Here is a 20,022-nt window from a genome sequence, read left to right on the forward strand (position 1 = left end):
TCAACGGACTACTTGGAGCACATAATTAATATCATCCATCGATGTAAGCAGAACACTGAGGCAGACAAGAAGAACTTCACGGACATGCTTCGGTGGTATATCACTTTTCGTCATACTCTATTAGCCATTATACCGAAGGTGTTCAAGACTGTCAAGAAGTCTTCTATAGCTCAACCGATCTGAGCTTTCAGTTCCATTGACGCAAAGGGGGAGATTGTTGGGTATTTTATGTTGCGTCATGGGCTTAGTTTTGTGTATCCGGATTGGGCATGTCCATCCGTGATTATTAAGTAGGGTTAAGCTATAAATAGTGCATGCATGTATGCCTTAGATACGGTCGTGAATATAATTATTATTGCTTTGTAACCCTAAACACCTCTACAGTCGAAGTTCTTAATCGAGCTCTTCTGAGGTGTTAAAGCTTAATCATTCGACATCAGTTAAAACCATTCTTGTGTTCTTCATTACGTTATTTATTGTTTTTTCTGCTTAGAATCTATCGATCCTACTAGAACTTTGTTCTAACAAAATGTTTTTGGTGAAAATGTAATAAATGTTTTGGGTCACAAACTCATGTAGCCCACGAGATATTTTTGTCTTACATATCTCTTTTTAATGTCATGTATTCCAGGTTATTTCCAAGGAGAAAGATGATAGATGGAAGTTAGAAATAATGTGATAGAGAATGGAGTGGAGCTTTTTAAGTTCCATGTATTGATGTAATTTGTATTTGCTTGCTATGGTTGTATGATGCTCAATAGTAACACCCAAGGTTTTAATTATAAATGTTTTTGTGAGACCGATTTTTATCAAATGTGGTTTAACACCCAAAATGATTTTTATAACCATATCATTTTAAAAAGTTTGAAAAAAAATTAAGGTGTTACAGTGGTCTTAAGGAAGGGAGCTGATCCGTACACAACAATTTTTCTCCATACACAACAATTGGTGCTTTAAAATGTTGTATTGTACAACTATATAATGCATGAATTGTTGTGTATGGCAAAAAACTGTTGTGTACGAATCACTTCCCTTAAGGAATGACAATAAACTACATTTTTTTTCCTTCGCGAAGAGCAAATACTAAACTACTTAAATTTAATATGCTATATATGGACATGTCTTTTTGATATAACGCTGGAATAACGACTTTACGAAGAAATCAAGAAACACTTTCAGTTAATTCATGACCTTTTATAAATTTGTTCTTATTTAATTATCTTCTATTTTTTTCAAATGTGTCACAGTTTTCTTAAATACTTTTTAAAAACATTTATGTCAACAAGAGAAAAAAAAAAAGCATGAATGAAAAGTTATATGGCTAATGCTTCTTTTACAAGTTACGTTGAGAGAGTTGAAACATGAAACAACTCATCAAATGATTTATAACATAGCGATATTAAGTATTGTCATCTATCTTTGTGGTCGATGATGGTTTCAAGTCCCGAGATATAAACATAATTATGAGTATATTAAATTTGTAAAATTCTAAACCTTTTATTATTGAAACTCAACAAAAATTAAGGACTAAATCTTCAACATTCACTACCGGGGGGGGGGGGGGATTGTGTATCAAGCGATATCTTTGAGGGCTTTAACACAATGGATAATTGAATATGTGTCCCATATTTAGGAAGTATATGAGGGGCGGGCTCGTGGTTGACATACGAATATGCTGAATTCAAGCCTTACACACACCACATAAAAACCATATCATCGACTCTCTCGACTCTTCTAGGTATTCTTCAAGCATCTTCTGGTAATTCGACCATCTCCATGGCTTCTCTCGTCACAAATGGAGTCTTTCCAACCTTTTCTCCACAACCCATCTCAGAAACCCCTAAAATCTCAAAAGGATCATCTTCAAAAAACGAAATTTCTTATAAAACACCAAAGTCGAAGTCCCACAATTCCAGGTTCTTGAAGCTCAGAGCTGATGCAAAAACAATCCAATCAGAGACAGTCGCTGAAGGTAATTCTTCAAATTCATCTTCAGTCGATGACGACCCACTTCAGAAATTTCTTAAAAGAGATTACAAATGGGGATTCAGTCAAGAAATTGATTCTTTCACGATCCCTAAAGGGCTTTCCGAAGAAACAATCAGGCTAATTTCATCAAGGAAAAACGAACCTGATTGGATGCTTGAGTTTAGATTGAATTCTTATCATAAATTCCTTCAAATGACCGAGCCAAAATGGTCCGATAACGATTACCCGAAAATCGATTTCCAAAACCTATGTTACTATTCAGAACCCAAAAAGAAACCAACTTTGAATAGCCTCGATGAAGCCGACCCAGAACTCATCAAGTACTTCGACAAATTGGGTATCCCCCTAAACGAAAAGAACCGTCTAGCAAACGTCGCTGTGGATGCTGTTCTCGACAGCGTTTCAATCGCCACAACCCATAGAAAAACATTAGAGAAATCCGGGGTAATCTTTTGTTCAATTTCCGAAGCCATTAAAGACCACCCGGATAAAGTCAAAAAATATCTAGGAAAAGTCGTTTCCTCAGATGATAACTTCTACGCTGCTTTGAATTCAGCTGTATTTAGCGATGGATCCTTCGTATACATCCCTAAAGACACCAAATGCCCGATGCAAATCTCAACTTATTTCCGCATAAACGCCATGGAAACCGGTCAATTTGAACGAACTCTTATCATAGCAGATGATCGAAGCTTTGTTGAGTATCTAGAAGGTTGCACTGCTCCTTCTTATGACACGAATCAGCTCCATGCAGCTGTTGTTGAACTCCATTGTAACGAAGAAGCTGAAATCAAATACTCCACTGTTCAAAACTGGTATGCGGGTGATGAAAACGGGCGGGGCGGGATCTTTAACTTTGTGACAAAACGGGGCCTTTGTGCGGGTAGAAAATCCAAGATTTCTTGGACCCAAGTGGAGACGGGGTCTGCAATTACATGGAAATACCCGAGTGTTGTTTTGGAAGGTGATGATTCTGTGGGTGAGTTTTATTCAGTTGCTTTGACTAATAATATGCAACAGGCAGATACGGGTACAAAGATGATTCATAAGGGGAAGAATACAAAAAGTCGGATTATTTCAAAGGGGATTTCAGCTGGAAATTCAAGGAATTGTTATAGGGGACTTGTTCAGGTTCAATCCAGAGCTGATAATGCAAGGAATTCGTCTCAATGTGATTCCATGCTTATTGGTGATAAGGCTGCTGCTAACACTTACCCTTACATCCAGGTATGCATCTTGTTTTTAGTTTTTGGGTAATGTCATATTGTCATACAAAGCAATTCTCAAAGCTATGAATAGGTAGATTTTTCAAAGTGTAATGTCATAATAAGGGGAAAAAATGGAAGTACAATATTATGATTTAGGGGATTTTTCAAACTATAATGACTTAATAAGGACATTTAAAGTACAATGTTGTAGTAGAAAGAAATGAAGCAAGATTCTATAATACACAAATGGAAGTACGTTGTTATTTCTTGCATTTAGACCTTAAATAATTAGTTTTGAGTAAGTTGGTTTCATAGTAGCTACTACAAAACTGTTTATAAAAAGGTGTAGTAAACTTAATTCTGCACCCTTATTCTACTATTAATTTATCAGTTTATCTATAACTTCCTTAAATAATCATAATTTTCTAAATATTTGCCACCATCTAAAGCGATTATTACAACTTTAAACTGTGAAAGTACATCTGATTTTGAAATGTGAACTGTGAAAGTGATTATTTGTTGATCTGTTTCTAGTATTTGAGTAACCTACATTTGTTATCTGATCATTTAGAGGTCAAATATTTGGTTACATACTAGCTGCAACAAAACTAATTATTGAAAGGTACAGTGAAATTTACTATTATACCTTTATTTTACTATAATTTTCTCTGTTACTTCCTTATAAAATCAGAAATTTCCAAATACTCAAACATCATGAAAAGTTTCTATTACAACTTCAAACAACCGAAGCACATCCAAACATTATCTCTTGTATCACGTATTCATTTTCAAAAGTACACCTAAGCACCCCCTTAATGACCCATACACATATTTATAGTGATTGATTTTTCGAGCCATCAATATCATACTAGCCAATCATTGTTGTGGAAATACGAAAAGAACACTATAAATTGCAAAAATGAGTGATTTTGGACAAATTTTAGAAAATTTTATGCACTTTTGTTAACTTGTATTCGATCAAGAGCAAAATTGCTTTTTAATTCTTTCTATTACTGGTCTAATTATATTGGGTTTGTTAGTTTGTTTATATTATAGCATATACTACTTTCATTTCTTCCTATTACTGGCTTACATTGAAGAATCTGCCCAATTATAGCAATGAAATTCAAATACAAAGCAATTTTCATTGCTATAATTGGGTAGATTTTTCAAAGTATAACATCCAAATAATTGAAAGTAAGATGATTTAATAGAATTTTAATTTATCTTTTTGTGTGTAAACACTAAACAGGCGAAAAATCCATCTGCACGTATAGAACATGAAGCAAGCACTTCAAAAATTGGAGAAGACCAACTCTTTTATTTTCAGCAAAGAGGGATTGACTATGAACGTGCAATGGCTGCAATGATTTCTGGGTTTTGTAGAGATGTTTTCAATGAGCTTCCAGATGAATTTGGTGCTGAAGTCAATCAGTTAATGAGCATAAAGCTTGAAAACTCAGTTGGTTAAACACACACACACACAATCATGGAAAAAGCTTTCAATTTCTCATCTTCTGTTGGATAAGTAAGGGTGTTTGTTTCACTTGTCATGATGTGTAAATGAATCGGGTTGTGTATACATGTAATGTCATCCATATAAGCAATACAGTTCAGATTCACAGATTGTTTTTCATATATGGGTAGTGGTAGTAGCTACTGTAAGCTTTTTTTTTTTTTTTGGAAGGGTTAAATGCAGGAAAGAGTAATGCACTTTTATTGATTTGTTTATTATAGCATCGTACTTTCATTTCTTCCTATTAGAACATTGTATTTTGAAAAATCTATCAAATTATGGCAATGTCTTCCAAACACAAAGCAATTTTGATTGCTATAATTTGATAGATTTGTCAAGGTATAATGTCCCTAATAACGAAAATGTTATGATTGGGTAGTGTTTTTAAAGTATGATGTCTTAATAAGAAAAAAAATGTAAGTATAATGCTATAATAAAAAAAAAATGAAATTATCATGCTTTAATAAGTAGATAACTTAAAGTAGGTTGCTATTTTTTATATATATTTAACCCTTTTTCTAACTATAGCAATAAGATCTTCTACATCTCTTTGGAATTGTTGAACTGTTTAGCATTTTCAGTTTCTATAGTTTATATATAACAACACAACTAACTGAAGTAGAGTTAAAACTAAAAATATAGTATTAAATAATTAACCAAGCAAGGAGCTAAAATATGCTATAGAAACTACGTGTTGCAAGGTGGCCATAACACTTAACACATACTCTAAAGGATAAAAACTACCTATGTTGTGTTATTGATTTGGAATTCCATAATCTTGCTTTAATGTATCTCTTACAACAAAGTAATTTAAAAACAGTACCAATGTTATCTAGATAATTGAATGGATCTTTTTTACATATATCGTCTTACTGAAAAATGAAAATCATATCAAATAAATTCTCATTATGATTATAAGAAAAAAAAAAAAAGAAAGAACACACTATTTTTATACTGAAGAAATTAATAATATATGAGATGAAAGAAATATGTTATGGACATAAGTACCCCAAATTACTTTGAGTTATTCACTAAAATGCCTATTTTAGGAGCTAAAGAATGATATAAACTTCTTATATATATATATATATATATATATATATATATATATATATATATATATATATATATATATATATATATATATATATAGGGTTGAGATCGGTTGAGAACTTACAGTTTCCCGAGAACCTAAGAACCAAAGGTGGAGCGTTGGATCAAAATCAAATCATTAAGGGCATGATAGTCATCATACCAATCCCACTTAATTTTTTGTATTATTGGAAATATTAATAAAAAAGCTCTCAAATTAACATTATAAAACAAAATTTTGGATTTTTTTTATAAAAAAAATAATTTTCGTTTTTTTTAAACTGCAGATTTTTTTAACGTTTTTGGAAAGCATAAATTTTTAAAAAATTTGAATTTTTTTTTAAAACTGCAATTTTTTCAAAAAATAAAAAAAAACTGTATTTAAAAAAACTGCAAATTTTTTAATAAAACAGTAATTTAAAAAAAAACTATATTTTTTTTCTAAATTACTGCAATTTTTTCAAAAAAAGCGCAATTTTTTCAAAAAAAACTGCAATTTTTTTTAACAAAACTGCATTTTTTAAAAAAATATAAATTTTTAAAAATCAGTAAATTTATATAAAAAAAAACTAGAATATTTAAAAAAAAAAAACTCTAATTTTTTTAACAAAAAAAAAATCAACATTTTAGGTGCATATATTCATATTTTTTTCAAATGAATATATGCATATTTCTTATACTATAATATTCGTAAGTAAATCATAAAAAATCTCATTTTTATTAATCAATCTATAAACATAATAGTACAAGTATTTTATTCGATACAAAATAAAATATAAAAAATAAAAAATGCTATGAAAATTCACAATGTTATCATTTCGTCATATTAAGATTTTCATATTTTCTTCAATTTATAATTTTTCACCTCTTCAATATTTTCCACAAATTCTTCTAAATCTACAAGAAAATTAAAAAAATTTGATTAATGCAAGAACACTCACAAAAATGCACATGCATATATCATATAAGATTTACATGTGATTCATATGTGAATTACATGTGATTTACATGTGAATCACATGTAATTCATATCTGAGTTACATGTTATTTACATGTGAATCACATGTAATTCTTATGTGATTCACTTGTGATCTACATGTAAATCACATGTAATTCATATGTGAATCACTTGTGATTCATATGTAACTCATATGTGATTCACTTGTGATTTACATGTGAATTACATGTGATTCATATGTGAATCACTTGTGATTTATATGTGAATCACTTGTGATTCACATGTGAATCACTTGTGATTTACATGTTATTTACATGTTCCTTTGTAGTTTTATTAATTTTTTTGACAATTTAAAATGTAAATATTTACCTATAGAGAAGATGCACAAGTGAATAAAGCTTCACATTGATCAAGAAGAGCTATATCTTGTGCTACTACAGTCGCAAGTTCAGAAACCACCCAATCAACAAATACTATTTATCAAAGAAGGAGAATATGTATATTACAAGAAAGACATTTGACTCAAGTTGAATAATCCTCTTGGAATCTCCTCACTCAAATTGTTGAAACTCAAATCCCTGAAAAGAAGACACCCAATTGGAGAGCTTTTCTTTATTAGTTTATATTCATATTATGAAATAAATCCATATATTCCCATTACTCAATACTCACAGTAGTGTCAAGTTTACATGTTCTCGTATGTCATTTGGAATAGAGCCAGAAAGTCTGTTATTTCTCAACATTCTGCAAGAGGTAACATCTTGTTATATATTAAGCTCCAGGATAATAAAGGAAGCATGGGTAGACTTTAAAAAAAAGATCAATATACTTGCATACAGAACACTTAAGGACTTCAAATTCTGAATAAAATCCAGATTTCCATTAGATAAACCACTTATCCTCCTATAACATTATAGAAAGCAAATTAAAAGATCAAAAATAGAAACTTGCAAAATATAATAATGAATGATTATGAAAACAAAGGCTTACAACTCCTGTAAAATTATCTAGTTTACAACACAGATAACCATAATTGATCGTTCTATAGTCTTTTTCATTGATGCATTTTAACAAACACCTTGAATGCGTTAACCAATCAACAAATTTAAACCTATATCATAGAATAGTACAATAAATCTGAAACTAGAATAGCATTACATAATATTATCCCTAATTTTGTTATAAGAAACAGAAGAAATCAAAAATCAAAATCAAATTATCAGTTCATAATTGCTATCAGTTTAATAAAATAAAAAAGAATGTAAATCTGACCTTCTTCCTGGACTGAAACAACTAACTAAAATCAATAGAAAAGTGAAACTTACATAATCATAGGATCAGAGGAAACGAGCAACAGAGTTTTTTGTAGTTTTCGAAATCAATCTTCGTTCTCTTCTGATTAACCGAATAAATCAACGACGATGGACTTTGGATGCAAATATAAAATAGAGATCTCAATCCGAGATGCTTTCGAAATTTCGATGGAGTCATGTCAGAGAATCCAGTGACACCATGGATAAGCCGACAAATCAAGCTTTTGATGACGATTTGTGTAGCGGAGGTTAGTTTTGAAGAGAGTGAACCTGTAATCGTCTTCTTCCTGCGACACATATGATTTACCGAAGTGATGCTCCTCCATGTTCAACGATTGGAGTCATGACGGATGAAGACATCGTCTTCGGCGACCAAAGACAACGACGATGAAGAAGAAGATGAGAGAAAGGGCCGTCTTTGGAGGCGATGTGACTGTAGGAGGTTGGATGAGATAGAGAGAGATACGCACAGGTAATTCATCTCTAAAATGCCCCTGAATCATTTAGTTATCATGCCCCCGTGTTGTTTTTTTACCATGTATTTACAAAAATGCCACAAATGATCCTAACCTTTTATTATTTTGATCTAACGGCCCTGGTTTGGTTCTCGGGTTCTCGGGAAACTTTGAGTTCTCAAATGATCCTTCCTCTCTCTCTCTCTCCCTCTCTCTCTCTCTCTCTCTCTCTCTCTATATATATATATATATATATATATATATATATATATATATATATATATATATATATATATATATATATATATATATATATATATATATATATATATATATGCTTAGGTTATTCTATTCAAACTAATTATTGTGTTATTGTATGCATAAATATGGGTCAATCATTTTACTTATTTTAAAAAAGTGATTAATAAATATTATTGAATTAAAAATAATCGAAAAATATCATCTAATTTAACTAAAAGGGTATTTTAGTCAATTAACATAGATTTAATAAAGGAAATTTACATATTTTAAGGGATCATAGATTCTATTAATTTTAAAAATCTGATTTTACGAATTATAAGATTTTTAATTCGGACATTCTGACAGAATATGTTTGAATATATTCAAAAATAAAAAAATTCTTGAACCATAAAATAATAAAAATATTCTTGAACATATTTTTCTTGTAGAATAACAAATTCTCGAACCAGCAATTGAAGAATTAAAACAAAAATTATATTAATTCTTATAGAATACATGTAACAATTGCTAAGAATTACATTTATTGTTAAAGAATAAAACTAAAAAACTTTCAAATCGGGAAAAAAAACATCATAATCTAATAAATACACTAATTTATTCTAAAAGAATAATGTTGCTAAGAGGCGTCGTTCAAATTTCATGGTCCGTTCTTCAAGCATCAGCTTCTGTGGAAACAAATCCAATGAATAAATTAGTGAGAAAATATCCATATTCCATTCCAGCATAATTGGAATTCGTGATTCCATTCTGATAGAATTGGAATTCATTTACCAATAATTATATTAATTTGGGGCATTCTAACAAAATATGTTCATGATTATCATAAAAAAACATTCTTTTCTGATAGAATACTATAAACGAAGAAATATCATTCAGTTGAAGCATTTTAGCGAGCGCTTGGTGTGCATCAAACAACTTTCAAAATCCTGTAAAAATTAGACAATCAGAACAAATTCCCAATAAACCTAAACACATTGAGTCTATCAGAAAACCATTGTACCTTACATTCGTTTCTATCAGATTATCATTAATCTATGCCTTCGAGCTTGTAAATGTAAGCAATTTTGCATAGGTTTCGTTCAATGTTATCATTCAAGACTGTATTTTTGAATCATCCAACAGAAGATTGTATGATCATCCTTGTCACACCCCCGAACCAGACGGCGGAAACGTCCGAGGGCTCGTGTGACTTAAATTGAAATATCATCACAATGAATATACATGAAACATAACATAAATATCACCATGCATTAATACATTACAACTGACCTTGTTCACATCAAGTACATTGTTTACATTACAACATCACAGAACATAAATTGTTTAACGATTTACATTGCACAAAAGAAATTTCAGAAACACGCTTGATGATTCTTCATTCTAACGGTTACCTGAGAATACAAGTTATTTTGAAAACGGTCAACATATATAATGTTGGTGAGTTCATAAGTATGTTTGATATAAAAATAGTTTGTATTGTTTGTAAAACCTGGAAAATCTGATATTTTCTGTAACAAAAACTGTTTACGAATAAGATGTGATGATCCCATAAGTGTATATGTATGTGATTTCAAAACATGTAAAAGTGAATGCCTTTCATAATTGTTCCTTGTATTGTAGTTGTTGTAGGTAGAAGTGAATAATGTCGTTCCCCGGAAAACCCGATGTTTTCCAATTTAAATAGTATGATAGTTTTGTATTATTGTATAAATCACTTTAAATCGTCACAGTGTATGAATATGATTTCCCATGAATGCTTAGATGGTAATGAATCTCTATGTGAGTCGTTATAACCATGCATAATAGTGACTAATTCGCCTGTCTTGGCATTTTACCAAACGCCGGTTTTTGATCAAGATTTTGTCACCCTAGACTGGCCGAGTCTAACTTTAGCGAACAACTCAGGTGTGGGGGAGTCACCCCCGTATAGATCTATACACAAACTCTCGCTCTCCCTCTAGGAGACTCTGATTATAACTACAGGCTACGGCCGACACTTATTGGTGTCACCCGTTATTTCTCACTAAATCCCAATGAAATTGAATAACATTGTTTTACAACCCGATTGATGTTTACGTGAATATGAAGTAAGCCTAACAGACATGAAAGAGGACAACGGTGGCCCACTAATCATGTATGTTATTATAGGCTGTCGAGTATGCTATAGACACGTTATAGCCCATTAAGCATATGATGAATGTTTAGGGCCATATTAGCAATGCAAATGGGCCACTAAGGCCCAATAGCATGTTAAAGCTGATTAAGGCCCATTGGGCATGTAATTGGGTCACCAAGGCCCAATAAACATGTTTTGATTATATTGGGCCCAACAATCATATAATTGGGTCACGAAGGCCTAATAAGCACGAGTAGGAAATATTGGGCCCAACCATTGAATCGTTTATCTGTTTGTCGATATAAGTTGTAGTATGCGATTTGGTTTACACTTAGTGTTTACTTTCGATGTTAAAATACTCAATGTTGTTTATAACGATATTCTTAGTTTTTATAAAAATACAATTTTTAAACCTTCATGTTGTAAAAATTTATATCTTTGATCAAACTGTTTAGAAATTTACATATTTGGCCCAAAATGTTTATTTGACCATTTCAGTCCCTTTTTCATACAAAATTTACATTTTCAGCCATTAATGGTGCAAAATGACACTTTTAGTCATTTTTGATGAAAAATGACATTTTAGTCCATTAGATTATTTAACTTGGCATTTTCGCCCCAAATAAAATCTTAAATTATAATTTCAGCCCAAAATACAACTTTTGACATTTTCAGCCCTTATTTGCTAAAACTTTACATTTTTTGGCCCATTTGCCGTAAGTTTTACAATTTTTGGCCCAAAATCTAAAAACTTTGCATTATTAGTCCAATTTAGCAAAAAGGGTCATTTTAGCCCCTGAAATAGTTTAATTATGTTTTTGACTCATACTTTTATGAATTTATACTTTCAGTCCCTAAAATTCTTCATTTTCGCAAGTTTGGGCCCAAAAATCCGTGAGGCCCAAATATAAGCCCATTAAGCAAAATTTTATATTTTTGGCCCTTTGAAAGCCCATTATTTTCATAAAAATCAGCTTTTATATAAATAAATACTTTATAACCCTCATAAAACCGAAAATTATCGTCTTTCAACCAAATCTTTGTAATTTTAGCAAAAATGACACTTGTAAAGATCTTTGGCTTTGTTTTTCACTTATTAAACTTAAGGACTCTTAGATCTATGATGTATGTTGTTTATTATGTTTTTGTTTATGAATCTTTCACATTTTAGCTATAGATCTCGAAATATAATAAGTATTAACACATTATCACAACATAAACCAAAGAAATCACATATAACATGCAAACACACATAGATCAACACATAACACTTGTATTCTCCCCCCAAAAACAAGTAAAAACCGAAAACAAGGGGGTATGAACTCACCTTGCTTAGTTTTTCTCGGTTTTGAAGAAGAAATGGAAGAAGTCGATGTGACTCTCGGCCCTAGCAAGCTTCTTGAGAGGTCTTTGGCTTAGACGGGTTCTAAGAAGTAAGATCACGAATTTTGCATGAGTTAAGAGGAGATTTTTGAAGTTATCAAGAAGCTAAGCCATGGATTTAAGCAACAACTTACCAAAAATGATGATTTTGATGGAAGAACCTTCTTGAAAATGCCCAAGATCTCGAAAATTTTGAGAGAAAGGATGAGTTGTTGTTGTGAGTGTTTGAGAGAAAATTCAAGTGAAGTGTGTGTGTATGTGTTTCCTCTCGGCCGAACATAAGAAGAGAGAGGGAAAGAAGATGTGATGTTCACCTAGACGCATGAGACATTATGCCTTGTTATCCTTTGAATAAAAATGATGTGTCAAGGTGTAACACCCAAAAATTTCAAACAAATTTAAACTTTTAAAACATGTCAAGTTCATCAAAACATTACAACTTTGTTTTCAAAATATTATTTATCAGAGTATTCCCAGAAACATAAACATAATATGAGGAGCTGTACGATCATGCCTTCGCCTTGCCGCGATCCCCTGATGTACCTGAAACAATAAACTGAAACTGTAAGCCCGAAAGCTTAGTGAGTTACCCCCAAAATACCGATACACATACAATCCACATAACCATATCAGTAATAACATATCATAACAAACTGAAACAACATACAATGGGTCCACAGCTTTACGAGCTGGATTACCCCTGGGCCCTCAGTTGGAGTCTGGAATGCCTACCGGGCCCTCAGCTCATATCTGGAATGCTCTCGAGTCCTCAGTATGAGTCTAGAATGCCTACCGGGCCCTCAGCTCATATCGGGAATACTCTAGGGCTTGTTGGCTACCGTACAGAGCAGTACAACCTCAAACCATCCCACATAACATGTAACACATAACATAACTACTGAGCATGCAATAATCATATAACATCATAGGTAGTCCTACAGATCCACCTAACTGGAATAACCACTAACATGCAACACTGACTCATACTCAACATCCAATACTGCTAGGATAACACATCCAATGGGCCGGCCTTGGTGCCTTATACCCCTTAGTATAGTGAGGATAACTCACCTTGCAACTATCGTCTGAAACTAGAAAGCTCAACTCCCGGATCACCAACACGAGCTCCACCACCTATAGTTACCATAAAACCCTTTTTCATAAATCTCCAAATTACCAGAATACCCTCAGAAGTCAACGGGTCAACCCTTGGTCCAAGTCAAAGTCCACAGTCAAAGTCAACAGTCCATGTTGACTCGACTCGTCGAGTGCAACTCACCGAATCGTCGAGTCCTTCCTGAACTCGAGAAGTCGTGAAATCCTTGATTGGCTCGTCGAGTTCCCCTATAACTCGCCGAGTTCATACGTGTCCAAGAATTGGGAGAAACCCTAGCCGACTCGCCGAGTCTTCGAACGACTCGCCGAGTTCAAGTCAATCTTCAACGGACTCGCCAAGTTGTTCATCCAACTCGTCGAGTTCATGGCCATCTTCAACGGGCTCGCCGAGTTGTTCATCTAACTTGCCGAGTCCTTGCAGACCTTTATCCATGCAGATGCTTTTTAAGCCATGGCAAGGTTCCAGATTACAGATCCAAGCTTCTAGGGCATGTTTATCACGTAAAGTCGCAAACTTTACGTGCATGCAAAGCTTTAAGACCCTTAAATGGCAAAACTAAGCTTGCAATGAAGTCTCACACTTGAGGGAAGGCTCCTACGAGGCAAGGCTGATGACTTTATGGATCTAGAGGTCAAAGGGAGTCCAGATCTGAAGTTACAACTTCAGATCTTAGCTTAAACATGGGGAGCCTTTCATAAAACCCATCCAAAAGAGGTTAAAAGAGAGATGAGCTAAAGGAACAGCTTAATACCTCCCAGAGAATGACAAATGATGAATCTCTTAGCTCCCCACGAGTTCCTAGCCTTGATTTCCTTGCTTCCCCAAGTGTTTCCTTCTCCAAAGTTCCTCCTCCAAGCTTGAACACACCAAAAGAACACACACACACACACACACGATTTAGGGTTTGAGAGGGACAAGGGGCAGTAAAGGGGAGGCTGGGGGAGGCCAATGATCCTTTAAATAGGGTGCAAAACCCCGAGATTTAGGGTTTCATCTGCCAGCTCCTACTCGTCGAGTCCCTTCTTGGACTCGGCGAGTAGGTCATTAAAATACGTGGACCAACCCGCTGCTACTCGACGAGTACGCAATCAACTCGTCGAGTAGCCCTTGAAATCAAGAACTCACACATTAAATCGATACCTGAGAATCGGGGCGTTACAATTCTCCCCCACTTGAACTAGACTTCGTCCTCGAAGTCTGCTGTAGCGAATAACTCCGGGTAATGCTCTCGCAATTCAGCCTCCATCTCCCACGTCCACTCGTACCCCCTCCGATGCTCCCACTGTACTTTCACCAAAGGTATCTCCTTATTCCTTAGAATATTCATCTTTTTCTCTAGTATGGACACATGTCTCTCTACGTAATTCAGGCGTTCATCAACCTGAATATCATCCAGCGGCACCACCTCCTCTTGATCCATAATGCACTTTCGCAGCTGCGAAACGTGGAAAGTGCTGTGTATCCGACTAAGCTCCTCCGACAGCTCTAGCCTGTAAGCCACTTTGCCAACCCTGGCAATGATCCTGAATGACCCAATATATCGGGGACCCAATTTTCCCCTCTTCCTGAAGCGGATCACGCCTTTCCAGGGTGAGACCTTCAGGAGTACCATGTCACCGACCTGAAACTCTAATTCGGAGCGGCGCCGGTCGGCGTAACTCTTCTGCCGACTCTGAGCGGTCTGCAGTCGCTGCCTAATCTGCTGAATCTTCTCGGTAGTCTGCAAGACCACCTCCATCCGACCCATGACCCTGTGACCAACCTCACCCCAACAAACCGGGGTACGACATCTCCGCCCGTACAACAGCTCGAATGGCGGGGCGCCAAGGCTAGAATGATAGCTGTTGTTGTAGGCGAACTCCGCAAGCGGTAGGTGAGAATCCCAACTCCCACCGAAATCAATGACACACGCCCTCAACATGTCCTCGAGGGTCTAAATAGTCCGCTCGCTCTGGCCGTCTGTCTGCGGGTGGAATGCTGTGCTAAAGTGCAACCGCGTGCCCATCTCCTCATGGAACTTTTGCCAGAAGCGAGAGGTAAACCTGACATCTCGATCAGAGACAATGGAAACGGGAACCCCGTGGCGAGACACGATCTCGCGAACGTACACTTCGGCCAATTTCTCGGCCGATGAGCTCTCCCGTATAGCCAAGAAATGGGCACTCTTGGTTAATCGATCCACGATGACCCATATAACATCAAACCCCTTCGCCGTCCTCGGCAACTTGGTAATAAAATCCATCGTGATATGTTCCCATTTCCACATGGGAATCTCCAGGGGCTGCAGCTTGCCATGCGGCTTCTGATGCTCGGCCTTGACCATCCTACAGGTCAAGCACCTCTCGACGTACCAATCGATTTCTCGCTTCATGCACGGCCACCAATAGCTCAAACTCAAATCCCGGTACATTTTGGTGGCCCCCGGGTGAATAGAGAAATGAGACTTATGAGCCTCCTCCATAACCATCTGCCTAACCCCACCAGACATCGGAACCCAAACCCGACCGCATCGGGTCAATAGTCCCCGACTATCCTGCATGAACCGGGTATTCTCACCCTTGATCCTCTCCAGCTTCCAATTCTCCGGTCGCATGCCCTCTACCTGGGAATCTCTGATAAAACTCACAAACGGAGAATCCACCGCTATCCTCATACATACCGCGGGGGTGGAAGACCTAGCTGACTTGAGGCTCAAAGCATCCGCAACCACATTCGCTTTACCAGGGTGGTAAAGGATCTCGCAATCGTAGTCCTTGACTACATCCAGCCACCTGCGCTGCCTCATGTTCAGGTTCGGCTGATCCATGATATGTCTCAAGCTCTTGTGATCCGTGTAAATGGTACAGCGGACCCCATAGAGGTAATGTCTCCATATCTTGAGGGCGAACACCACCGCCCCCAGCTCCAAGTCATGCATAGGGTATCTCGTCTCATGCGGCTTCAGCTGCCGCGATGCGTAGGCTATCACTCGTCCTCTTTGCATGAGGACCGCCCCTAAACCTGTGATGGATGCATCACAGAACACCACAAAATCCTCAACTCCCTCCGGGAGTGTCAAGACTGGTGCCTCACACAAACGCTGACGGAGGGTCTCAAACGCCCTCTGCTACTCGGGGCCCACCGGAAATCCACCCCCTTCCTCGTCAGACGAGTGAGGGGTACTGCAATCTTGGAGAAATCCCGTATGAACCTCCGGTAGTACCCTTCCAATCCTAGAAAACTCCTAATATCTGAGGGAGATTTCGGAATCTCCCACTGCATAACCGCCTCGATTTTGGCCGGATTGACCAAAATCCCCTCCTGGTTAACGAGATGTCCAAGGAACTGGACCTCTCGTAACCAAAACTCACACTTTGAGAACTTGGCGTACAACCGTTCTCGTCTCAGAACTCCCAACAGCTCTCGCAGATGCTCCTCATGCTGCTCTCGGGTCTTGGAATACACCAAGGTATCATCTATAAACACTATGACCGAGCGATCAAGCATCGGTCTGCAGACCCGATTCATCAGGTCCATGAACACTGCTGGTGCGTTGGTGAGCCTAAACGGCATCACCACGAACTCGTAATGTCCATAACGAGTTCGGAACGCGGTCTTCTCCACGTCCTCCTCTTTGACCCTGACCTGATGATACCCAGACATCAAGTCTATCTTGGAAAACCAAGATGCGCCCTGCAACTGATCGAAGAGATCATCTATCCTCGGGAGTGGGTAACGGTTCTTCACCGTTAACTTATTCAACTCCCGGTAATCAATACACATCCGGTGCGAACCGTCCTTCTTCCGGACAAAAAGAATCGACGCTCCCCATGGAGAACTGCTAGGTCAAATGAACTGCTTGCCCAACAGTTCCTGTAGCTGCGACGACAGCTCCTGCATCTCTGGTGGTGCCAATCGGTACGGCGCCTTAGCGACAGGGGCCGCACCTCGCACCAGGTCGATCCTGAACTCGACCTGCCTCTCCGGAGGTATCCCTGACAACTCCTCCGGAAACACATCTGCAAACTCCCTGACCACCGATACATTGGAAACCAAAATCTGATCCCTGACTCGCGTATCTACCGCATATGCTAGATAACCCGCACACCTGTTCTGAATGTACTGCCGAGCCCTGTCAGCTGAGCAAAACCCTGATCCCACTCTGGTGCCTTTGTCATATACAATCAGTTCTCTCCCACTTGGGTTTCGAACTACCACTCGCTGGTCCTCGCAATCAATCATAGCACCGAACCGACTGTGCCAATCCATGCCTACAATTACGCACACCTCCCCCATGGGGATCGGAATCAAATCTATCGGAAAGGACACCCCGAAAATCTCCAAGTCACACCCTCGATAAACTGAAGAAGCAGAAACCCCATGTTCGTTGGCGATAGAAACTCGCAACGGACACTCTAGCTCGCCTACTGGCACTCTGAACTCCCTACTAAAAGTCTGAGATACAAAAGAACGACTCGACCCCGAGTCGAACAAAACCAAAGCAGGCAAGGAGTTCACTAGAAACGTACCAGCAACCACATCCGGTGCTGCCTTGGCCTCCTCGGCCGTAAGCTGAAATGCGCGTCCCTGAGCCTTCGGAGGCTGTGCTCTGCCCTGCGTCCCATCGGTAATCCTCAACGTAGCCGGCGCAGGAGCCTGTGTCGGCTTGGCGGCAAGTAGTGGATAGTTGGCCCTCATGTGGCCAACCTGATCGCAGTGATAACATAACCTCATACCCTGAACTAGGACGGCCTGGCGACAGTCCTTCGCGTAATGCCCCTCCTTGCCACACCTGTGGCACCCACTACCAACTCGACACACACCAGAATGACCCTTGCCACACTTCCCACAAGTGCGGCTCTACTGATCCCCGGTCCTAGTATCAGCGGTCTTAGACCGCTTCGGCGCCGGCTGAGAATGTGTCGGGGCCTGCCGTTGCTCTCTCAACTGCTGCTCAATCTCCAACTCACGCCGTCTGGCGGCCTCCTGCAACTCTAGAAGAGTATCACATCGATGGGTAGACACAAAATGACGGATATCCGTCTTGAGCATGCTCAGATAACGGGTCATCTGAGCCTGCTCTGAAGCAAACTCCGGGCAAAACATCGCCCTCTCAGTGAACATCCGGGTGATCTCCGTCACTGACTCCCCATCCTGTCTCAAACTCAGAAACTCATGTGCCAAACGTTCCCGCTCAACCCGCAGAATGTGGCGGGCGCGGAACATGTCTCTGAACTGCTCCCAAGTAACAGCATCTCTCTGATCATCATTGTACGAACCAGTCGCAAGTCTCCACCAGTCCTTGGCCCCAGACCTAAGCAGGTTCAGAGCACACCTGACATTCTGGTCAGCAGGACACGAGCAGGTGTAGAAACACCCCTCCACATCTGAAATCCATCTCATAGCCTTGATGGGATCCTGCGTCCCATCAAAAGTAGGGGGCTTCGTGTTATCGAAGTCCTTGTACTGAAAACCTCTACCAACTCCTCCCCCTGCCGCTGATACAGCTGATGCAGCTGCTGCGGCGGTTGTCTCTGCAAGGGCTGCGTAGCGCTCATCAAAATACTCCACCATGGCGGTCTTAATCGACCCGAACATCTCCGCTAACTGAGCCCTGAATGCAGCAGCAATCTCATCATGCAGGATCTCTCGAATCCTGGCATTCAACTCCTTTGTACCCATCTGCAACACCGGCTCAGGTGCTGTCGGCCCCTCCTGGCCTTTGTCCCCTGATCCTGATCCCGAACCGGATCCAGCCACGAAGCGCCTCGTCATCACCATTCTGAAACATGCCACAAGATATCAGATAATCCATATAAATAACTGGGAGCCAACTCCCTACTAACCCTAGGGATTGTGACTTACTTGACACGCGTATGGGTCCTGTGCTTTCAGTAGTACGGGCCCATACTACCTTCCACACCTAACCATATTTGTCTCAAGCATCATCACAATGCCCTAACTGAATATACAACATGGCGAGCGCTCAATCCTCACCCTAGAGGAATGATAAACATCTCATAACTGGCCTCCCGGCCTCACTCAACCCACCTATCCATGAAACTTCCACCAACCCTGTAGCACTAGTGTATGCTAGCCATACATAACACTGTACCCTATAGACTTTCGAATATCCAATCCTACCCTAAGCTCCCAATCAAACAAGAACAGAACATAAGGCCAAACCAAACATTCTCAGGCTATAAGATCTTAATTATGTATAATTGTGATGCGTACACTAAGCAACTACAGTAATGATGTCAATTTCATATAAAGGAAACCCTAGACTAGCAGGCATCATGAAATCAGACAATTCTATCGTGCAATTTCTGAAGATCCCTAGCCTAGTACTAACATGTTGTTCTAACATATCACATAATCAAATAACTTGTATGGTATTTTGGGGTCTACTTACTGGCCCCGGCTGATCGTACACCCTGCATCCTCCTTTATTTATTTTGAAAGCCATTTTAGAAATTATTTTGAAAACCTTTCCTTGATTTGAGACTGGATTCACACGAATGTTCCTCCAATTCACTCAAACCATGGATCTGATACCAACTTGTAACACCCAAAAATTTCAAACAAATTTAAACTTTTAAAACATGTCAAGTTCATCAAAACATTACAACTTT

General features: G+C 38.0%; 1 protein-coding gene across 1 annotated transcript; it reads left to right on the forward strand.

Moving 5' to 3' along the window:
- The first annotated feature begins 1,651 nt into the window (after positions 1 to 1,651).
- Positions 1,652 to 4,833, forward strand: ABCI8 (ATP binding cassette protein 1). Its single transcript, XM_079087157.1, has 2 exons — positions 1,652 to 3,216; positions 4,450 to 4,833. Exons 1-2 carry the CDS (start codon positions 1,777 to 1,779, stop codon positions 4,666 to 4,668), a joined length of 1,659 nt encoding a protein of 552 aa, XP_078943283.1. The 5' UTR covers positions 1,652 to 1,776; the 3' UTR covers positions 4,669 to 4,833.
- Positions 4,834 to 20,022: the final 15,189 nt, after the last annotated feature.

This window comes from Lactuca virosa, chromosome 1 (assembly GCF_052849685.1).
Source record: "Lactuca virosa cultivar CGN04683 chromosome 1, Lactuca_virosa_CGN04683_v6, whole genome shotgun sequence".
Lineage (NCBI taxonomy): Eukaryota > Viridiplantae > Streptophyta > Magnoliopsida > Asterales > Asteraceae > Lactuca > Lactuca virosa.

Bases quoted from the DNA above. Each gene is read 5' to 3' on its own strand.
- ABCI8 (XM_079087157.1), top strand. From the start codon at position 1,777: ATGGCTTCTCTCGTCACAAATGGAGTCTTTCCAACCTTTTCTCCACAA. The intron at 3,217-4,449 runs GTATGCATCTTG...AACACTAAACAG, and splicing joins ACACTTACCCTTACATCCAG to GCGAAAAATCCATCTGCACG.